Raw genomic sequence first — 23,714 nt, 5'->3', positions numbered from 1 at the left:
ATGTTTGTATAAACCATTCACTTGATGTTGCAAGAATGTTCCCAGAACACATCTCGTCTGTTCTTTAAAGGTTCCCAGAATGTTTCATTAGGTTGTGGGAACATTGGGTCAAGGACATAGAGAGGCAGGTGTTACCCAGACTAGTATTCTAGGCCCACTACAGGGTGATATAGACACTACATTTTAATTTTATTCATAGGACATTTGACCAGCATTTAATCATACAAACATATGGACATATACAACAAAAAAGGTCAATTGAAAAAAGGTCAAATGAAACACAGCTTATTTGCAGTCTTTCCAGCTTCAATTTGAAGTGATTGTGCTACTGTAGCTGTGTTGTTGGCTAGCTCCTCTGAACAACAGCGTTCTGATGAGAGAGCACATTCTCTATGCCAGGCGAAATCGCACCTTATTAGCTCATTGTTATGGATGTATCCAAATAAATGTCACTAGAAAAGAGCTTAAACAATTGCAAACGCAGTTACTTTGCTGTTATTCTGGCTGAACTTTTTGACATGACTAAGTTAGCCGTAGTTGCCTAGCTAGCAAGCAAGGGATAAGAACGATGCCTCGACTTCGTCTCAGGCCTAATTACCTGTGCCAATATCCTCCAAGCACCGGCTTCTGAGGCATTATCACGTAATTGTATACCCAGTGTGTTCTAGGAACGTTCTTGCAACATCAGGCAAAAGTTTTATACAAACATTCTATAATCATCAGCACGACTGGGCAGTTTTGGTGTTATGAAAACATTTGCCGCAACCTAACGAATGTTCAGGGAATTTTTGCAGAACAAATGTTGGTTTGCTGGGTTCTCGCTCAACCCCACATGTAACAGTATAATTTTAGACCGTCCCCTCGCCCATACCCGGGTGCGAACCAGGGACCTTCTGCACATATCAACAGTCACCCTCGAAGCATCGTTACCCATCGCTCCACAAAAGCCGCGGCCCTTGCACTGCAAGGGGAACTACTACTTCAAGGTCTCAGAGCAAGTGACGTCACTGATTGAAACGCTATTTAGCGCCCACGCTAACTAAGCTAGCCGTTTCACATCCGTTACACACACACAAATGAACAAAGGAAAACTCCAGACAACACAACTTAACCCACAGAAGCAGTGGTCTATATTCATTGAAATGTCAGTTTATTTTACAACCCACCGTGACTGAATAACACTCATTTATTCAACATCAGAGAAAAAAAACAGGAAAACCAAAAATATTTAAATATACATGATCCAGACACGTTCAATACTGTAGACAGGAGGGGAGTGGTGATGGTATACAATGGAGATTATTACAAAGCAGAACACACCACAACAGACTCAGAAAGTTGCTGCCCTTGGTCACAATTTTAATGCTGTTGGAGTCAATGTTTCAATGTGGTTAATAACTTGACAGAAATTCATAATTCATTGTTGAAATGTTTCTAGGCAGAGTTAGCTAGTGTGTTTGAGAGAGTTCCCATTCACTGCCAAGCAATGGGAGTTGTGCAGTGGTTTCTAACCTTTTTCGGTTACTGTACCACCAACTGAATCTCTCTCTGCCTGGAGTACCCCTGGTTGGGAACTACTGGTCCAGCAGTATCTAGCTTTGACACAGGGGTTCACTTCTGTGATAAAGACACAATGAAAAACACATAAGGGCCAGGAGTTATTCCCTGACCAGGACAAACTCTGCACCCCCCCAAAAAAAAAGAAAAAAAGAAAAGGCACTCAAATACACAGGACAGCAGGAAAGAGTCTGGTAGTCCAAATAACGTTTCTCCAGAGGAGACCGAAATACAAAACGAGCAAAACACCACTTTAATGCACATCCAAGCTTTTAGAGGAAAAATACATAAGTAATCACTCTAAAATATTGGAAGCTTTGACCAGTGTGGTAATATTCAGTAAGATCCAAAAGCACAGGGGTGTTATGGAGATTGGCTGTTGTTACGAAGAGTTAACGCATACACACTAATTAATATATAGACAACACATACATACACAGATGTCCGTTTGCTGTGTGTTAACCAGTCTCTGTGTATTCTAGTCTGTGAGACTACAAGAAAATGAACAGCAGCTTACAGGGTGTGGATGGAGCTGAAAGGACAAAGCAAACACTCCATCACACAATCACTAAAGCAGATATCTCATGCAGCCTGTGACAGATACAGCGTTAGACTCAGAGACCAGGTGAGCGACTACAGTTTGGATGGACTGTTTGAACAGCTGTGATAACTGGAGGAGCTGCAGTTGGCAGTGTGTTAGGTTACCGTTCCACTCAAAGAAGAACGTGTTGGTGTGTCTCAAAAGCAGTAAGCCTTCCTTTGCATACAGTATCTGAGTCTACTACAGCAATTCACACTACCTTAAACTGTACAGTAGTACTGGTCTGTGTCTACGCACTCCTGTCGTCTGTACTGCGAGGTTAAACATGTCTCTTACATATGAGAAGTTGTTGGACTCTACGGTGTGGGCAGTGGATGACACATGCAGTGGTTGATGATTGGACTGGACCGGAAGCTTCATATAATCTGAGGGGGTGTGGCTTTTATTCTTTACCATGGCCAAGTCTCAATACTCTTTAAATAGTTTCCTCTCCTCCTTTCCCTACTTATCACTGATTGGTTAAATGGAGCAGATAGTCATTAAAATGTACCTTCAGATCAGGGTAACGAACATAAGGAGAGGAGGAAAGGAAGCCGTTCAAGATTGAAACACATCCCATGTGTTTAAACACTGAAAACCTGCCCCCATCTCTGCCTAACCAGTGTCCCCCATCTTCTCCACGCCTCCCCCTGTATCTGTAGATCTCCCTCTCCAGTTACTGGAGTTCCTTCATCCTGTTGAGGGCGGAGCCAGCCTGGAACCACTCGATCTGTGTCTCGTTGAAGGTGTGGTTCAGCTGGAAGTCATCTTTGCTGCCGTCACTGTGCTTCACTACTGCAGACAGGGGCTGGAGGGGGCAGCAACACAAAGTTAGACAGACATACATGGTGAACCTTATCTGGAAACAAACTTCAAGCCTAAACACTGGACACTGGAGCTGGCTGGTTCGGATCTTGTCTAATTTAGACCATGATTAGTTAAATCAGATGTGATCATGAAACTAAAGCCTACAGATTGGCATTTACACCACTCACTTTTCCTGGGGTGAAGTTTGCGAGTCCTTTGATGGAGATCTTGTCGTCTGGTCGGATCTTGTCGTAGTCAGCAGGGATCTGGAAGGTCAGGGGCAGCATACCCTGTTTCTTCAGATTAGTCTCTGCAGATAGAAGAAAGAAAAAAAGGTTAGCTTCAGGAAAGCAAACTGGTGAGGATCCCCCCCAAAATTAAACTTTTTCCCCAGTACAGAAACACAAATTCATTGTGAAGTGCAAGAAAATCCATTTCAGAGAATAATTACGTGTGTATTATGCATTTGTTAATCTGAATACTCCTAACTTTCCAACTCACAAGACAGAAAAATTGTGTCATGGGGGGGGGGGGGGGGGGGGGGGGAAATCAGCGCTTAAGTTTAAATATTTTTTTATATATTTGTACATTACCCCCTTTTGCTCCCCAATTGGTAGTTACAGTCCTGTCCCATCGCTGCAACTCCCGTACGGACTCGGGAGAGGCGAAGGTCGAGAGCCGTGTGTCCTCCAAAACACAACCCAGCCAGCCCGCACTGCGTTTTGACACAATGCCCGCTTAACCCGGACACCAGCCGCACAGCTTTTTAACACAATGCCCGCTTAATCCAGAAGCCAGCCACACCAATGTGACGGAGGAAACACCGTACACCTGGTGACCATGTCAGTGTGCACTGCGCCCGGCACGCCACAGGAGTCGCTAGTGCACGATGGGACAAGGACATCCCTGCATGCCAAACCCTCCCCTAACCTGGACAATGCTGGGCCAATTGAGAGTCGCGCCATGGATCTCCTGGTCGCGGCTGTTTGCAACAGAGCCTAGACTCGATCCAGGATCTCTAGTGGCACAGCTAGCACTGCGATAGTGCCTTCGACCACTGTGCCACTCAGGAGGCCTAGGCGCTTAAAGGTTTATCATGACATGAAATTATGTCTCCACCAACAGGATGACATAGGGAACTATAAAATCTTTGTTGCCAAATTAGTTTTTTCTCCTTCAGGTTTTCAAAACAAAACAAAAAAAAGGTAGAAAAACTAAATTGGATGTTCTAAGTCCACAACAATGTTTAAACCACAAAGGGAGACATTTTGAGATCTGGGGATGGGAGAGTCTACAAAACAAAAGCCCACCAGATTCATAATGATATCATTCTGCCAGGTAGGCCTACTTTGTAGTCAACGTTTAATTGAGAAGGTTCTGGAAAAGCCGTTAGAAATGACTTTTTAGGCATACCAACTGCTTACACATCATACGGTACCAGTCAAAAGTTTGGACACACCGACTCATTCAAGGGTTTCTTTATTTTTACTATTGTATACATTTTAGAATAATAGTGAAGACATCACAACTATGAAATATCACATATGGAATCACATAGTAACCAAAAGTGTTAAGCAAATCAAAATATATTTAATATTCTTCAGATTAGCCACCCTTTGACTTGATGACAGCTTTGCACACTCTAGGCAGTCGCTCAACCAGAATGCATTTCAATTTACAGGTGTGCCTTGTTAAAAGTGAATTTGTGGAATTTCTTTCCTTCTTGATGGTTTGAGACAATCAGTTGTGTTGTGACAAGGTAAAGGGTGGTATACAGAAGATAGCCCTATTTGGTAAAAGACCAAGTCCATATTATGGCAAGAACAGCTCAAATAAGCAAACAGCTCAAATAAGCGAAGGTCAGTCAATCTGGAAAATGTCAAGAACTTTGAAAGTTTCTTCAAGTGCAGTCACAAAAACCATCAAGTTCTATGAGGAAACTGGCTATCATGAGTACCACCACAGGAAAGGAAGACCCGGAGTTATCTCTGTAGCAGAGGATAAGTTCATCAGAGTTACTAGTCTCAGAAATTGCAACCCAAATAAATGCATCAGAGCTGTGTTAAGAAGCAGTGGGTTGTGTATCGGAGGACGCATGACTTTCAACCTTCGTCTCTCCCGAGCCCGTACGGGAGTTGTAGCGATGAGACAAGATAGTAGCTACTACAACAATTAGATACCACGAAACTTGCTTGGGCCAAGTGGAAAGCTGTCCTTTGGTCTGGTGAGTCCAAATTAGAGATTTTTGGTTCCAACCGCCGTGTCTTTGTGAGTAGGTGAACAGTGGTGAACTGTTCCCACTGTGAAGCATGGAGGAGGAGGTGTGATGGGGCTTTACTGTCTCTAATTTAGAATTCAAGGCACATTTAACCAGCATTCTGTAGCGACTATCATTTGTTTTTCAACAGGACAATGTCCCAAAACACCTGTGTACGGGCTATTTGACCAAGGAGTGTGATGGCACTGCATCAGATGACCTGGACTCCAATCACCTGACCTCAACCCAATTGAGATGGTTTGGGATGATTTGGACCGCAGAGTGAAGGAAAAGCAGGCAAAAAGTGCTCAGCATATGTGGGAACTCCTTCAAGAGAGTTGGAAAAGCATTCCTCATGAAGCTGGTTGAGAAAATGCCAAGAGTGTGCAAAGCTGTCATCAAGGCAAAGGGTGCTACTTTGAAGAAACTCATATTTTGATTGGTTTAATACTTTTTTGGTTACTACATGCTTCCACGTGTTATTTCAGTTTTGCTGTCTTCACTCCTATTATACAATGTAAAAAATAGTAAAAATAAAGAAAAATCCTTGAATGAGTAGGTGTGTCCAAACTTTTGACTGGTACTGTAGGTGCAAATAAACAGGCATTACTTCAGAAAGTAGCATGTTATGATAAACGGTACAATTAATGTTCCATACATCTAACTTTCTGTGCCGAGCCCAGAGGCTCAGTCAATGATTTCGATATGAGACACGCCCCCTCCCCTTCAGATCTACACGATTCACTTGGATGGTCTATTTTGAGATCAAACCGGTGAATATCGCCAAAAAGCAATGACTTTGCATCCCTGTATTTGGGTGGATGTTGGGAAGGAAGCAATGTACACTGCTCAAAAAAAGGGAACACTTAAACAACACAATGTAACTCCAAGTCAATCACACTTCTGTGAAATCAAACTGTCCACTTAGGAAGCAACACTGATTGACAAATTTCACATGCTGTTGTGCAAATTATAGGCAATTAGCAAGACACCCCCAATAAAGGAGTGGTTCTGCAGGTGGTGACCACAGACCACTTCTCAGTTCCTATGCTTCCTGGCTGATGTTTTGGTCACTTTTGAATGCTGGCGGTGCTTTCACTTTAGTGGTAGCATGAGACGGAGTCTACAACCCACACAAGTGGCTCAGGTAGTGCAGCTCATCCAGGATGGCACATCAATACGAGCTGTGGCAAGAAGGTTTGCTGTGTCTGTCAGCGTAGTGTCCAGAGCATGGAGGCGCTACCAGGAGACAGGCCAGTACATCAGGAGATGTGGAGGAGGCCGTAGGAGGGCAACAACCCAGCAGCAGGACCGCTAACTCCGCCTTTGTGCAAGGAGGAGCACTGCCAGAGCCCTGCAAAATGACCTCCAGCAGGCCACAAATGTGCATGCGTCTGCTCAAATGGTCAGAAACAGACTCCATGAGGGTGGTATGAGGGCCCGACATCCACAGGTGGGGGTTGTGCTTACAGCCCAACACCGTGCAGGACGTTTGGCATTTGCCAGAGAACACCAAGATTGGCAAATTCGCCACTGGCGCCCTGTGCTCTTCACCGATGAAAGCAGGTTCACACTGAGCACGTGACAGACGTGACAGAGTCTGGAGACGCCGTGGAGAACGTTCTGCTGCCTGCAACATCCTCCAGCATGACCGGTTTTGTGGTGGGTCTGTCATGGTGTGGGGTGGCATTTCTTTGGGGGGCCGCACAGCCCTCCGTGTGCTCGCCAGAGGTAGCCTGACTGCCATGAGATCCGAGATGAGATCCTCAGACCCCTTGTGAGACCATTTGCTGGTGCGGTTGGCCCTGGGTTCCTCCTAATGCAAGACAATGCCAGACCTCATGTGGCTGGAGTGTGTCAGCAGTTCCTGCAAGAGGAAGTCATTGTAGCTATGGACTGGCCCGCCCGTTCCCCAGACCTGAATCCAATTGAGCACATCTGGGACTTCATGTCTCGCTCCATCCACCAACGGCGGATGCTTTAGTCCAGGTCTGGGAGGAGATCCCTCAGGAGACCATCCGCCACCTCATGAGGAGCATGCCCATGCATTGTAGGGAGGTCATACAGTGGAGTGGCTCGATCATCCTATTTTTCTAACTTAATTGAGGAAAATAAGAACAATCCGAAATTCCTTTTTGGTACTGTCGCAAAGCTAACTAAAAAGCAGCATTCCCCAAGAGAGGATGGCTTTCACTTTAGCAGTGATCAATTCATGAACTTCTTTGAGGAAAAGATCATGATTATTAGAAAGCAAATTACGGACTCCTCTTTAAATCTGCGTATTCCTTCAAAGCTCAGTTGTCCTGAGTCTGCACAACTCTGCCAGGACCTAGGATCAAGAGAGACGCTCAAGTGTTTTAGTACTATATCTCTTGACACAATGATGAAAATAATCAGGGCCTTTAAACCTTCAAGCTGCATACTGGACCCTATTCCAACTAAACTACTGAAAGAGCTGCTTCCTGTGCTTGGCCCTTCTATGTTGAACATAATAAACGGCTCAATATCCACCGGATGTGTACCAAACTCACTAAAAGTGGCAGTAATAAAGCCTCTCTTGAAAAAGCCAAACCTTGACCCAGAAAATATAAAAAACTAATCGGCCTATATCGAATCTTCCATTCCTCTCAAATTTTAGAAAAGGCTGTTGCGCAGCAACTCACTGCCTTCCTGAAGACAAACAATGTATACGAAATGCTTCAGTCTGGTTTTAGACCCCATCATAGCACTGAGACGGCACTTGTGAAGGTGGTAAATGACCTTTTAATGGCATCAGACCGAGGCTCTGCATCTGTCCTCGTGCTCCTAGACCTTAGTGCTGCTTTTGATACCATCGATCACCACATTCTTTTGGAGAGATTGGAATCCCAAATTGGTCTACACGGACAAGTTCTGGCCTGGTTTAGATCTTATCTGTCGGAAAGATATCAGTTTGTCTCTGAATGGTTTGTCCTCTGACAAATCAACTGTAAATTCCTATGTTCCTCAAGGTTCCGTTTTAGGACCACTATTGTTTTCACTATATATTTTACCTCATGGGGATGTCATTCGAAAACATAGTGTTAACTTTCACTGCTATGTGGATGACACACAGCTGTACATTTCAATGAAACATGGTGAAGCCCCAAAATTGCCCTCGCTAGAAGCATGTGTTTCAGACATAAGGAAGTGGATGGCTGCAAACTTTCTACTTTTAAACTCGGACAAAACAGAGATGCTTGTTCTAGGTCCCAAGAAACAGAGACTACTGCAATGCTCTACTTTCCGGCTACCCGGATAAAGCACTAAATAAACTTCAGTTAGTGCTAAATACGGCTGCTAGAATCCTGACTAGAACCAAAAAATGTGATCATATTACTCCAGTACTAGCCTCCCTACACTGGCTTCCTGTCAAAGCAAGGGCTGATTTCAAGGTTTTACTTCTAACCTACAAAGCATTACATGGGCTTGCTCCTACCTATCTCTCTGATTTGGTCCTGCCGTACAAACCTACACGTACGCTACGGTCACAAGACGCAGGCCTCCTAATTCCCTAGAATATCTAAGCAAACAGCTGGAGGCAGGGCTTTCTCCTATAGAGCTCCATTTTTATGGAACGGTCTGCCTACCCATGTCAGAGAATCAAACTCGGTCTCAACCTTTAAGTCTTTACTGAAGACTCATCTCTTCAGTGGGTCATATGATTGAGTGTAGTCTGGCCCAGGAGTGGGAAGGTGAACGGAAAGGCTCTGGAGCAACGAACCGCCCTTGCTGTCTCTGCCTGGCCGGTTCCCCTCTTTCCACTGGGATTCTCTGCCTCTAACCCTATTACAGGGGCTGAGTCACTGGCTTACTGGGGCTCTCTCATACCGTCCCTGGGAGGGGTGCGTCACCTGAGTGGGTTGAGTCACTGATGTGATCGTCTTGTCTGGGTTGGCGCCCCCTCCTTGGGTTGTGCCGTGGCGGAAATATTTGTGGGCTATACTCAGCCTTGTCTCAGGATGGTAAGTTGGTGGATGAAGATATCCCTCTAGTGGTGTGGGGGCTGTGCTTTGGCAAAGTGGGGAGGTTATATCCTTCCTGTTTGGCCCTGTCCGGGGGTGTCCTCGGATGGGGCCACAGTGTCTCCTGACCCCTCCTGTCTCAGCCTCCAGTATTTATGCTGCAGTAGTTTATGTGTCAGGGGGCTAGGGTCACTTTGTTATATCTGGAGTACTTCTCCTGTCCTATTCGGTGTCCTGTGTGAATTTAAGTGTGCTCTCTCTAATTCTCTTTCTTTCTCTCTCTCTCTCTCGGATGACCTGAGCCCTAGGACCATGCCTCAGGACTACCTGACATGATGACTCCTTGCTGTCCCCAGTCTGCTGCTGCTCCAGTTTCAACTGTTCTGCCTTATTATTATTATTGGACCATGCTGGTCATTTATGAACATTTGAACATCTTGGCCATGTTCTGTTATAATCTCCACCCGGCACAGCCAGAAGAGGACTGGCCACCCCACATAGCCTGGTTCCTCTCTAGGTTTCTTCCTAGGTTTTGGCCTTTCTAGGGAGTTTTTCCTAGCCACCGTGCTTCTACACCTGCATTGCTTGCTGTTTGGGGTTTTAGGCTGGGTTCTGTACAGCACTTTGAGATATCAGCTGATGTACGAAGGGCTATATAAATACATTTGATTTTATTTTGATTTGATACAGGCACGTGGAGGCCACACACACTACTGAGCCTCATTTTGACTTGTTTTAAGGACATTACATCAAATTTGGATCAGCCTGTAGTGTGGTTTTCCACTTTGATTTGGAGTGTGACTCCAAATCCAGACCTCCATGGGTTAATAAATGTGATTTCCATTGATCATTTGTGTGTGATTTTGTTGTCAGCACATTCAACTAAGTAAAGAAAAAAGTATTTAATAAGAATATTTCATTCATTCAGATCTAGGATGTGTTATTTTAGTGTTCCCTTTATTTTTTTGACAGCCCTCCATGTGCTCGCCAGAGGTAGCCTGACTGCCATTAGGTACCGAGATGAGATCCTCAGACCCCTTGTGAGACCATATGCTGGTGCGGTTGGCCCTGGGTTCCTCCTAATGCAAGACAATGCTAGACCTCATGTGGCTGGAGTGTGTCAGCAGTTCCTGCAAGAGGAAGGCATTGATGCTATGGACTGGCCTGCCCGTTCCCCAGACCTGAATCCAATTGAGCACATCTGGGACATCATGTCTCGCTCCATCCACCAACGCCACGTTGCACCACACTGTCCAGGAGTTGGCGGATGCTTTAGTCCAGGTCTGGGAGGAGATCCCTCAGGAGACCATCCGCCACCTCATCAGGAGCATGCCCAGGCGTTGTAGGGAGGTCATACAGGCACGTGGAGGCCACACACACTACTGAGCCTCATTTTGACTTGTTTTAAGGACATTACATCAAAGTTGGATCAGCCTGTAGTGTGGTTTTCCACTTTAATGTTGAGTGTGACTCCAAATCCAGACCTCCATGGGTTGATAAATGTGATTTCCATTGATCATTTGTGTGTGATTTTGTTGTCAGCACATTCAACTAAGTAAAGAAAAAAGTATTTAATAAGAATATTTCATTCATTCAGATCTAGGATGTGTTATTTTAGTGTTCCCTTTATTTTTTTGAGCAGTGTAGTTGCAATGTTCTAAAGACGTGCACACATACACAACACCCACGGTCCCTTTTGGCCTGTGCTTAATGTTACCGTGGATCCTGGCGAAACTTTTGACGATAATGCATCTTCCTCCCAGGTGTCTGGGCTCCAGGGCGGCATGCTCTCGGCTGGATCCCTCACCGTAGTTGTCATCTCCCACAACCACCCACGACAGACCGTTGGCCTGGGAGAGATCAAACACATCAGGGAAACTATTAACCCTCCTGTTGTGTTCCGGTCAAATTGGACCGAAGTTCTCTCTGAAAAATGTAGTTCAATTCATCTGATTGCCATAAGGTTCCATGACTTTGTTCACGCAGGGCATCTGAACACACTAAATTTAGGATTTTCATTTTAAAAAAGTTTTTAAAATGATTCAACTTTTGTACACCTGTGGTGTTCCTGGTCAAAAATGACCAGTCATAAGAAATCAATGGGTGAGACTACATTTAGTGAATAAAATTGAGTTCAGGCACATGCCCATTCATCAGATGGACACACTTCCTCTCCCAGACCCCCACATGCATGTGTGTTTGAGCACACACACACACTCAGATTAAATATATTGGTTTCCATGGCAACCCCCACGGGAACCTTTCCCCAATTGAATCTTTCCCCCACGGGAACCACACGTTGGCATTCTCACAAATAATTGCAACATAGTTTTATATAGAACTTTTGTCGCAGCTCAGGTATATAAAGATTTTAAGGCCTTGCTCACAATTCATTCTGTGGCAGCACAATGACCAAACGATATACTGTATGCGAGGCTCTTGAGCATATCTTTGATCATGACACTGGTGAGGAGAGAATCCTTGTTAAACTTTGACACAAAACAGTCTGTGATAAATAGCACAATATATTTAATCTGAGTATTTGTTATAGTCAAAATAATCCATAAATTACACTTTTTTTTTTACTCAAAAACAAGTTGTATGAGCTCAGGTTAATTAGGCCTACAGGCCATAAATAGAAGTTCAAAACTTGTAATGTTCACAAGAACTTAAGTTGATAAAAAGATCTAACACAACATTAGGTGATAATATATGTATTATTATGGATTTATAATCAGCTAAGGAGCGGAAACACAGAATGAATTAACATGAAACAAACAACAGGAGGATGAAAGTCACTCATTGCTATTTCCTACACTGATGGCCAAATGTTTATGGGTATTCTGTATCTATAAAAAGCGCACCGCATACTTTCAAAAGGGAAATTTAAATCAAAACATTTGGATACCTCGAAAGGGCTAAATTGGTAGTTACAGTCTTGTCCCATCGCTGCCTCTTCCGAGTCCGTACGGGAGTTGCAAAGGTCGAGAGCCATGCATCCTCCATGCATCCGCACTACTTTTTGACACAATGCCCGCTTAACCTGGAGGAAACACAATACACCTGTTGACCGTGTCAGCGTGCATGCGCCCGCCACAGGAGTCGCTAGAGCGCGATGGGACAAGCCAAACCCTCCCTTAACCCGGACGATGCTAGGCCATGGGTCTCCCGGTCGCGACAGAGCTTGGACTCGAACCAGGATCTCTAATGGCACACTGCGATGTGCCTTACACCACTGCGTCACTCAGGAGGGTACACTTTTTAATTTTATTTTCAATTTTACCCCTTTTTCGTGGTATTGTTTTAGTAGCTACTATCTTGTCTCATCATTACAACTCCCATACGGGGTTGAAGGTTGAAAGTCATGCGTCCTCCGATACACAACCCAACCAAGCCACACTGCTTCTTAACACAGCGTGCATCCAACCCGGAAGCCAGCCGCACCAATGTGTCGGAGGAAACACCGTGCACCTGGCAACCTTGGTTAGCGCGCATTGTGCCCGGCCCGCCACAGGATTTGCTGGTGCGCGATGAGACAAGCCCTCCTTAACCCGGACGACGCTAGGTCAATTGTGCGTCGCCCCACAGACCTCCCGGTTGCGGACAGTTACACAGCTGGCGCTGCAGTACAGCGCCCTTAATCACTGTGCCACCTGGAAGGCCCCCGAGGGTACACTTTTAATCTCAAGTGAGGATGTTGTTTGAGCCAGGGGTCAAGGTTCATCATCCGGAGAGCTAACCTTGTAATGGCGGGCGACGTCGGGAACACCGCCATACTCTCCCGTCAGCTGGTTCTTGATCTTGTTGATGCCGTCGTTCTCTATGTTGACTGCTCCGATCAGCATGTTGTTAGAGATGTTGTCAAGGTGACCACGGAACTTTAGCCAGGGGCCGGCAGCACTGATGTGGTCTGTGGTGCACTTCCCCTTCACCTGGATGGACAGAGAGAGCGAGCATGGGGGGATGCAAGAAAGAGTAAGTTTGACCAGAAATATATTTTTAAATCAGAAAGATATGCAACTTTGCACCCTCCTGAACAGACCCTAGTTTTCCCCCTTTGACCCCTGACCTTGATGAGGACTTGTAGGTCCTCCAGATCTCCGCCTGCCCACTTGTCAAAGGGCTCCAGCAGCTGCAGCCGGGTGCTAGTGGGGCTGACGTCCACCCTCAGCTTGGATCCACCCTCTGCAGGGGGGTGCTGGTAGGTGTCCTGACCAGGGTCAAAGTCCAACTTGGGCAGCTCGTCTGCGCTGGGAGGCTCCAGCTTGAACTTCTCTCCGTTGGCGGCAGTGAGGTAGTCAACCTCGGGGTTGAAATCCAGGGTTCCTGCTATTGCCAGGGCTGTGACGATCTGGAGGAGGAGAGGACAAAGTAGTTGGTGGTGTGTAGTGTTTACCGGTGAGAGCAAGTGTACAATATCTATCATGGGAGTGAGTGAGAACAGTATGAAGGCGAATCAGCAAAGAAGCAGTGTGTGTGTGTGTGTGTGTGTGTCAAGGTATCTATTAGCTGGTAATAAAAAAAACAGATAAATACAACAGGACAACGGCCCTAACTGGCGCCGGCCAGAAAAAAAAGAAACACATTACAAAATAATGCTTTTTAGCCTATTCATTGATGGAAATACATATAACATGTAATGCTTATCGATCTATAGGTTGCATGATTTTGTGGAATTAAATTGGCTCGTGTCTATTTTTGTTAGTGGTTGTGTTTATCACACGCGCACAGCATAAAGATAGATTTTTTATTTCACCTTTATTTAACCAGGTAGGCTAGTTGAGAACAAGTTCTCATTTACAACTGCGACCTGGCCAAGATAAAGCAAAACAGTGTGACAGACAACAACACAGATTTATACATGGAATAAACAAGCGTACAGTCAATGACACAATAAACAAGTCAAATGACACAGCAGAAAAAAGAAAGTCTATATACAGTGTGTGCAAAAGGCATGAGGTGGTAGGCAATAAATAGGCCATTGGAGCGAATAATTACAATTTAGCAGATTAACACTGGAGCGATAAATTAGCAGATGATGATGTGTAAGTAGAGATACTGGTGTGCAAAAGAGCAGAGAAGTAAATACAATTTAAAAAAACAGTATGGGGATGAGGTAGGTAGATTGGGTGGGCTATTTACAGATGGACTATGTACAGCTGCAGCGGTTGGTTAGCTGCTCAGATAGTTGATGTTTAAAGTTGGTGAGGGAAATGAAAGTCTCCAACTTCAGCAATTTTTGCAATTTGTTCCAGTCACTGGCAGCAGAGAACTGGAAGGAAAGGAGACCAAATGAGGTGTTGGCTTTGAGGATGATCAATGAGATATACCTGCTGGAACATGTGCTATGGGTGGGTGTTGTTATCGTGACCAGTGAACTGAGATAAGGCGGAGCTTTACCTAACATAGACGTATAGATGACCTGGAGCCAGTGGGTCTGGCGACAAATATGTAGCGAGGGCCAGCTGACTAGAGCATACAGGTCACAGTGGTGGGTGGTATAAGGTGATTTGGTAACAAAACGGATGGCACTGTGATAGCAAACTGGATGCAGTCTGAGTAGAATGTTGGAAGCTATTTTGTAGATGACATCGCCGAAGTCGAGGAAGATAGAGCCTATGAGTGGAAAATCTGTCAGACAGCTACAGCTTCTCAAACAGCTCATTTCCTTCTGCTGTTGTGTTTGGGGGGGGGGGGGTGATATTTAACCATTTTAGAGTGATTATTTTTTTAATATGAATTGTCAGTACATTATGTAAATGTTTTGCTGATACAGAGGTTCAGTGTGAGTGAGTGAGTGTGTTAAAATACAGTTGAAGTCCAATCATTGCATAACAATTCTAATTGCAAATCACCTGTTTTTTATTTATCAACTGGTAATTGAAGCATGCTTCCCAGTCGCCATTCAAGTGCATATAGGTAGGCAGGCTTCAGCTTCACACCACTTTGCAATGAGCTGGAGACCGTAGGCATTTTGAAAACACAGTGCATTCGGGAAGTATTTCAGACCCCTTCCCTTTTCCAAATGTTGGATTAAATAAAAGTCCTCACTCTACACACAATACCCCATAATGACAAAGCAAAAATAGGTTACTTTTTTGAGCACAGGTGCATCCTGTTTACATTGATCATCCTTGATTGGAGTCCACTTGTGGTAAATTCAATTGATTGGACATGATTTGGAAAAAGGCACACACCTGTCTATATAAGGCTCTACAGGAATTGTCCGGAGAGCTCCGAGACAGGATTGTGTCAAGACACAGATCTGGGGATGGGCACCAAAACATTTTTGCAGCATTGAAGGTCCAAGAGCACAATGGCCTCCATCATTATTAAATGGAAGAAGTTTGGAACCACGAGCTGGCCGCCCGGCCAAACTGAGCAAACAGGGGAGAATGGCCTTGGTCAGGGAGGTGACCAAGAACTTTATGGTCATTCTGACAGAGCTCCTGAATTCCTCTGTGGAGATGGGAGAACCTTCTGGAGGAAACCTGGCACCATCCCTGCAGTGAAGCACAGTGGTGGCAGCATCATGCTGTGGGGATGTTTTTCAGCGGCAGGGAATGGGAGACTAGTCAGGATCAAGTGAAAGATGAACGAAGCAAAGTACAGAGAGATCCTTGATGAAAACCTGCTCCAAAGCACTCAGGACCTCATACTGGGGCGAAGGTTCACCTTCCAACAGGACAACGTCCCTAAGTAGGGGACGAGACGGCCTACAGGGAGGAGCTGAGGGCCCTCGGAGTGTGGTGTCAGGAAAATAACCTCACACTCAACGTCAACAAAACTAAGGAGATGATTGTGGACTTCAGGAAACAGCAGAGGGAACACCCCCCTATCCACATTGATGGGACAGTAGTGGAGAGGGTAGTAAGTTTTAAGTTCCTCGGCGTACACATCACAGACAAACTGAATTGGTCCACCCACACAGACAGCATTGTGAAGAAGGCGCAGCAGCGCCTCTTCAACCTCAGGAGGCTGAAGAAATTTGTCTTGTCACCAAAAGCACTCACAAACTTCTACAGATGCACAATCGAGAGCACCCTGTCGGGCTGCATCACCGCCTGGTACGGCAACTGCTCCGCCCACAACCGTAAAGCTCTCCAGAGGGTAGTGAGGTCTGCACAACGCATCACCGGGGGCAAACTACCTGCCCTCCAGGACACCTACACCACCCGATGTCACAGGAAGGCCATAAAGATCATCAAGGACAACAACCACCTGAGCCACTGCCTGTTCACCCCGCTATCATCCAGAAGGCGAGGTCAGTACAGGTGCATCAAAGCTGGGACCAAGAGACTGAAAAACAGCTTCTATCTCAAGGCCATCAGACTGTTAAACAGCCACCACTAACATTGAGTGGCTGCTGCCAACACACTGACTCAACTCCAGCCACTTTAATAATGGGAATTGATGTAAAATATATCACTAGCCACTTTAAACAATGCTACTTAATATAATGTTTACATACCCTACATTATTCATCTCATATGTATATGTATATACTGTACTCTATCATCTACTGCATCTTTATGTAATACATGTATCACTAGCCACTTTAACTATGCCACTTTGTTTACATACTCATCTCATATGTATATACTGTACTCGATACCATCTACTGCATCTTGCCTATGCCGCTCTGTACCATCACTCATTCATATATCTGTATGTACATATTCTTCATCCCTTTACACTTGTGTGTGTATAAGGTAGTAGTTTTGGAATTGTTAGTTAGATTACTCGTTGGTTATTACTGCATTGTCGGAACTAGAAGCACAAGCATTTCGCTACACTCGCATTAACATCTGCTAACCATGTGTATGTGACAAATACATTTGATTTGAAGTACACAGCCAAGATAACACAGGAGTGGCTTCGGGACAGATCTCTGAATATCCTTGAGTGGCCCAGGCAGAGCCGGGACTTGAACCGGATCATACATCTCTGTAGAGACCTGAAAATAGCTGTGCAGCGACGCTCCCTGTCCAACCTGAGAAAGCTTGAGAGGATCTGCAGAGAAGATTGGGAGAAACTCCCCAAATACAGGTGTGCCAAGCTTGTAGCGTCATACCCAAGAAGACTCGAGGCTGTAATAGCTGCCAAAGTTGCTTCAACAAAGTACCGAGTAAAGGGTTGAATACTTATGTAAATGTGATTTATTTTTTAGGGAAAAAAACAATTTAATCAATTTTAGGAATTGCAATCCCCCAATAGAAGACTTTCAAATATGTGCGTATTTAAAAAAAAATATATGGAATCATTCTGTCAAAGAGAGAACTTGCTTTCGTTATATTCTTGTAACATAAAATTCAAGGGGTCTGAATACTTTCCGAATGCACTGTATCATCCCACAAATGTCCCAGAGTGTTTGGAATAAGCTATTTCTTTCTCACACAGAATGATAACTAACCAATAGAATAGGTAAACTTTTCTACTATGGGGGATTCACATAGTCTAGTGATTTTGCAGTTCAAATTCATTTGGGGCGGCAGGGTAGCCTAGTGGTTAGAGCGTTGGACTAGTAACCGGAAGGTTGCGTGTTCAAACCCCCGAGCTGACAAGGTACAAATCTGTCGTTCTGCCCCTGAACAGGCAGTTAACCCACTGTTCCCAGGCCGTCATTGAAAATAAGAATTTGTTCTTAACTGACTTGCCTGGTTAAATAAAGGTAAAATAAATTTTTTTTAAATTAGTCGTCTTTTTTTACTCATTTTTTACTCATGAGGAAAAGTGCGCATTGGAATTTGGTAAGAAGGACACACACCCTTCCGTCCTCGAGTTCGATGTTCTGTTAAGAGGAATAACCCTAATCTTAATGTGATTTCTGTCATTCTGAGCACCATAAATTGATGCCCTAATCAGGTTACGCTCCCAATGTAAATTTCTCAAATGTCCGTTAAATTAAAATGCTGCCAGTCAAATGTCCAGTGCCACATTTCCTTAACGGAAACCCTGGTGTTTGTGTATTCAGTCTTAACAGTACCTCAGGGGAGGCGACGAAGGCGTGTGTGGCTGGGTTGGCATCATTCCTAGCGGTGAAGTTCCTGTTGTAAGACGTGACGATGGTGTTTTTCTCTCCTTTCTTCACGTCACGCCTGAACAGAAACAACAACTTACCACGGTCCAAATAGCACCCTACTCCATATAGAGTGCACTACTTTTGACCAGAGCCCTTGGGCCATGGTCAAAAGCACTGCTCTAGATATGGAATAGGGTGCCATTTGATACACAGGCAATATCTTAAGACACTTTTAATAGAAGACTTTCAACTTCAAAATGAATGTCAACAGAATGAACATGAATGAGTAAGTCAACTGACTATTACCTGTCCCACTGTCCAATGCAGGGTCCACAGGCGTTGGCCAGGACCATTCCACCAACATCACCGAGGATCTTGGACTACAGAACAACATACATACATCTTCAGTCAGGAGGAGCTAGCAGTAGGCCAGCCAGGAGGAGCTAGCAGTAGGCCAGCCAGGAGGAGCTAGCAGTAGGCCAGCCAGGAGGAGCTAGCAGTAGGCCAGCCAGGAGGAGCTAGCAGTAGGCCAGCCAGGAGGAGCTAGCAGTAGGCCAGTCAGGAGGAGCTAGCAGTAGGCCAGTCAGGAGGAGCTAGCAGTAGGCCAGTCAGGAGGAGCCCAGGACACAGCAGTATCCTCCTGCTGAGGAACTCAACATCCAGAGCTCCAATTACAAACCCCCTACTTGCGATGCCCTTAAAATAGAGAGCAGAGCTGGGCCAATGTTAACATCCTTGATACTTAGGAGGATGTCAACAATATTTTACAACTGTTATCCTGTTGCCCTGATTTATTGGGTGGAGAGATCAGCACCCCAGACACCCCTGCAGTTCGAACCCTGGTCATATCCCCTTCCCATCTACTGGTACCAGGGACTCACATATCCGTCTCTCTCGATGGTGGCGCGGATCTGTTCAGACCCGGGGGTGATGGTAAATGCGGCCTTGCACTTCAGCCCTTTGTCCAAGGCCTGTTTGGCCACGGAGGCAGAGCGGCCCATGTCCTCATAACTGGAGTTGGTGCAGCTGCCAATCAGACCTGAGGGGAGGGGACAGATTAAGCAGCCACCCACTGCATGTCTACTTTCTCATATTGAATAGAACAGCTATACATCTGTGTATAAGGCTAAAGACAGATAAAGTATATATAGTAATATCACAGTTATAGCCAATTAATATTAAGGTCTGAACAGAGACACATGGTGGTGAGTGGCCAGTGAGTGGCAGTGGCCAGCTGAGAGGTCAAAAAGATCTGAAGACTGCACTGACCTACTTTGACCTCCAGGGGCCAGCCATTCTTCGCTGCCGTGGCCCCAATGTCTGCCATGGGGTGAGCCAGGTCGGGGGTGAAGGGCCCGTTGATGTGGGGCTTCAGCTAGGAAGGACAGAGAAAGATAGCACGGGTCAGGTTGGATGTATGTGTGTGTGTATGTGAGAGAGAAAGAGCAGGGGAGGGGATTCACCTCATCCAGGTTGATCTCGACAATCGAGTCATATTCACAGCCCGGGTCTGGAACCAGCAGGTCAGCATAATCGTCAGCCAGGGCAGCAATGTCTGAGAGGGGTGGGAGTGCAACGGGGTCGGATAAATGGATCAAGCATCTCTTATAAAGAAATGTCAAACCTTCCGGGGGGGCGTCCCAAATGGCACCCTATTCCCTTTATAGTGCACTATGTAGGGTGCCTTCTGGGATGCTGTCCCAGAACTTCACAAAAACATATTCAGCACATCACCTGACAGATCCTTGCACATCACGCACACAGACAGGCTTGTTTGATGACATGGACTGACCTCCGCGGCCAGTCTTCTCCAGGTAGGTCTTCATGCGGTGGTTGTAAGGGAACACAGAGGTGGTGGCTCCAATCTCAGCCCCCATGTTGCAGATTGTGGCCATTCCTAAAACACACAATATGCTGGGGGTTTCTATGGGCATTCCTACAAACACAAAATGTCCTACAATGTCGCTTGATAGTGAACACTGTCGATTGATGATTGTGCTCCTCACACCATAAATAGAAAAACAGAAGTACATTAGACCAAAGAGCAGCGGTGGTCAGCTGGTCACCATCCTAGTTAGATAATGACAGTAATACAGTGTGCAGTAGACCTGTGCAGGAGATGGAATCCACCCCAGGTCCGTGGTACTCCACAATGGCTCCAGTACCCCCCTTCACGGTCAGAATCCCAGCCACCTTCAGGATCACGTCCTTGGGGGACGTCCACCCTGACAGCTTGCCTGTCAGTTTCACCCCAATCACCTGAGTGGGAGGAGAACATCGTTTAGTGAGGTTTATGTAGTATCATACTGTACTACATTACTGGGACTGGGGAAAAATAAATGTGTTCAATATAAACTGGGAATCCCACTTACCTTTGGACATTTGAGCTCCCAGGGGATGCCAGCCATGACATCAACAGCATCAGCCCCTCCCACTCCAATGCAGATGGAGCCCAGTCCACCACCATTGGGTGTGTGAGAGTCTGTGCCAATCAGCAACACCCCTGGGTAGGCATAGTTCTCCAGGATTATCTGAATGGGTGAGATATAAGAGTCAGTTATGGCACTTACCACTATAAACAGATAGCTCTGCTCTTCATTATAAAAAGGTGCAATATCTTATGTGAATAAGTAATGAAATTCATATCAACATTTTTAGGAACTTAATTCTATAAAGACAGCTTATCTATTATCAAGTGAGTGCACTGCCAGCAATTAACACCAGGGAAATGAGGCTTCAGTGTCATTTCAGAGTAGCCTTGTTACAGTACCTGATGGATGATGCCAGAGCCTGGTTTCCAGAATCCCACTCCATATTTGGCTCCAGCACTGGCCAGGAAGTTATACACCTCTGCATTAATGTCCTAAGGACCAAGAGAAAAGGCCAAATATTATTATGGGTACATTATTCCCTATTCCTGTATCCAGCCACCAGGACTGACGACCTTGTCCTGGGGCTCCCGAGTCACGCAGCGGTCTAAGGCACTGCATCTCAGTGCTAGAGGCGTCACCACAGACACCCTGGTTCAAATCCAGGCTGTATCACAACCGGACGTAATTGGGAGTCCCATAGGGCGGAGCACAATTGGCCCAGCGTCATCCGGGTTTGGCCGGTGTAGGCCGTCATTGTAAATAAGAGTTTGTTCTTAACTGACTTGCCTAGTTAAATAATATATTTTTTTTTTAATCCATCCCCTGCTCAGGCCTTCCCTGACCTTTCACCTTTGCTCTCGCTAGGTCCTTGGCTCCGCCGATCTGGGCCTCGATTAGATGATCACAGTGGATAGTGGAGGGCACAGCCACACGAGGCAGGCCACTGCTAATGAACTGCAGCATGGCCATCTGGGCCGTGGCATCCTGCATGGCCACGCGGTCCGGCCGCAGACGTAGGTACGTATGCCCCCTGGCGATGTCCTGACCCACAGGGTCATCCAGATGGCCGTAGACTATCTTCTCAGAGAGAGTGAGGGGACGGTTGAGTCTGGAAGGGAGGAAGGCAGAGAAGGTGCTAAGTTAATATAAAGGCCAAGTGCTACAAATAGCTTTAATTGTAAAGCTGACACTGAACAGAAAAAAACTTGGGTTACAGTCCCATCATTGCCTTGGCAAGACAATGAAGTCAGAAACAGACTGGCACCCTGGCCTGTTGGCCATCTCACTATAAGCATGGAATGAAACAGGGACACATGCTAATGTAAACGGTGGAGGGGTAAACTGACCTTTTGCGCACAATGTTGACGTTCTCATTGAGCTTCTCATAGCTGACGTAGTTGCTGGGCTCAAAGCGGCTCATTGAAACTTTGGCCTTGGCATTGAAGGCTGCAGACACATGCAGACGCCGCACACCCTGGCCCAGGGCAAGCTGACAACAGAGTTAATTCAACATGAACAAAAAACAACAACATGTACATCAAAATAATTTGGGCCTAGATTTAGATAAGTCTTTGGTTGCAGTACTGTAGCCCACCCTGGATGGCAAAGAGCACCTGCACCAGCAACAAGACAATAAATGAAGCATGAAGAGTGGGTTTATTACAGGAAGTTATGCACAAGCGTGTGTACAGAGTGCAGTATGTGAATGGGACTGTCCAATATATTTTAGTCTTTTAGCAGGCGGCAGACACGCTTATTCAGAGCGACTTCCAGTTAGTGCATTCATCTTATGATAGCTAGGTGGGGCTACCAAAAATCACAGTAAGTACATTTTTCCTCAATAAAGCAGCTATCAGCAAAGTCAGAGTTATTAACAGAAAAAAAGTATAGTACGAATGTCAGTAAAAACAGAAAGATTTTCTTGTTGAGCACATAAAGAATGATTTTAACTCGAGGTGAAACAGATTATAAATATAAAATATCAGGCAGAAAATTATCTGGCAAATTCAGATGTTTAGTCAATAATCAGCCCTAAATGGGTCCTTCAATGAAAAACCCTGACTACAACAGCAGAGACATACATCATTGAAATTGTATTTTGCCTTTCCGTGTCGACAAGGAGGTGATGTCACTCAAAGGTATGGGGAGGAAACCATATTAGGAACAGCAAACACCTATTAAATATCCATAACATATCAAAATAGACGTAAAAAGAGCCGACGAAGTTTAGCATAAGGCCAATCACTCCCTTTGGGCTTTGAGAGCAAAAAAAAAAACCCAGTTAAGACTCGTATGACAAACTGTTTCAATGACACCTCTATGGGGGACACTATTCTAGTGGTGTTGTTTTGGTCACTGGCCAGACTGCGTCGTGCATGCCAGCGCCCTGTGTGGTTGCTATGTATCCTAACCTTGCGTTAACCTTGCAATCAATAAACGTGTCCTCGGTTGAAATAACATAGAGAGCGATAACATCTTAAAGTTGAGCATATTCATCAAACTGTACACAATACAAGTGTCTTTAAATAGCCATAGTTGTGTGTCAATGACAAACTTGAGCTCCTTGACTAAGCTAGCTAGCGAGCGAGCTTCGTGGTAACCCAGGACACGATGACCTGGGTCAGTGGCCGACAAGAATTTGATCGTACTCTCTCAAACAAACATCATATCTATACATAAGATTCACAAACAATGTGCTTTCACTTGTATTTAAGAGTAAATTCTCACATCGATGGCGTTTAAATTCAATTAAACTAGTGAAAAACTGTCGCTTACCTGGAGCCGAGCAACGGTAAGACAGTAGGTCGCCATTTTGTTCACTGACAAAGATGTGTCGAGCAGAGGTGACGTCAGATTTCGCAGCTGTCAAAGTCGCGTGTCTTTGCAGGAAAATAGAACGGACGTGTAAAGTTGTTTTAGAAATAGAGATGTTATAGATCCTACTCGAATTTTTAATTCAGAGATGTATATAGAATATACTGTTCTTAACTAATATGCCATATGACTGCCACAAGTGAAACCCTGAAATGTCTAATCTAATATTTTGTTAATGTAGCTAAAATGACCACGGGATGAATTCTGTGCGTTTCATATGTAATATTCACTCTTTGAATTTAGCTGGATTAATTCACTGACA

The 23,714-nt window shown here is 45.2% G+C and overlaps 1 protein-coding gene across 2 annotated transcripts; it reads right to left on the bottom strand.

Moving 5' to 3' along the window:
- Positions 1 to 1,127: 1,127 nt before the first annotated feature.
- LOC110502871 (aconitate hydratase, mitochondrial) lies at positions 1,128 to 23,473 on the bottom strand. 2 transcript variants are annotated; one of them, XM_021581214.2, is made up of 17 exons: positions 23,354 to 23,473; positions 21,925 to 22,067; positions 21,428 to 21,686; positions 20,977 to 21,069; positions 20,579 to 20,737; positions 20,315 to 20,465; positions 19,999 to 20,103; positions 19,670 to 19,761; positions 19,476 to 19,581; positions 19,088 to 19,245; positions 18,513 to 18,586; positions 18,171 to 18,282; positions 13,254 to 13,535; positions 12,925 to 13,116; positions 10,902 to 11,034; positions 3,133 to 3,254; positions 1,128 to 2,945 (listed from the first exon to the last, which is right to left on the bottom strand). In XM_021581214.2, the coding sequence occupies exons 1-17, from the start codon at positions 23,387 to 23,389 to the stop codon at positions 2,814 to 2,816; spliced, it is 2,349 nt and encodes a 782-aa protein (XP_021436889.1). In that variant the 5' UTR covers positions 23,390 to 23,473; the 3' UTR covers positions 1,128 to 2,813. The 2 variants fall into 2 exon arrangements, 1 of the variants encoding a protein (XP_021436889.1); XR_005039218.1 differs by lacking the exon at positions 10,902 to 11,034 and having other exon boundaries at positions 23,354 to 23,457.
- Between the last annotated feature and the right edge of the window lie 241 nt (positions 23,474 to 23,714).

The sequence above is a fragment of the Oncorhynchus mykiss genome, chromosome 23 (genome assembly GCF_013265735.2).
Source record: "Oncorhynchus mykiss isolate Arlee chromosome 23, USDA_OmykA_1.1, whole genome shotgun sequence".
NCBI lineage: Eukaryota > Metazoa > Chordata > Actinopteri > Salmoniformes > Salmonidae > Oncorhynchus > Oncorhynchus mykiss.
The sequence above is the reverse complement of the archived record's forward strand: the minus strand, read 5'-3'. Positions and strand labels throughout refer to the sequence as shown.

Excerpts from the sequence above, each read along its gene's own strand:
- LOC110502871 (XM_021581214.2), bottom strand. The coding sequence starts at position 23,389 with ATGGCGACCTACTGTCTTACCGTTGCTCGGCTCCAG. Across the intron at positions 21,687-21,924 it reads GTCAACATTGTGCGCAAAAG|ACTCAACCGTCCCCTCACTC; the intron begins GTCAGTTTACCC and ends CCTCCCTTCCAG. Across the intron at positions 2,946-3,132 it reads CAAACTTCACCCCAGGAAAA|CCCCTGTCTGCAGTAGTGAA; the intron begins GTGAGTGGTGTA and ends TGCCCCCTCCAG.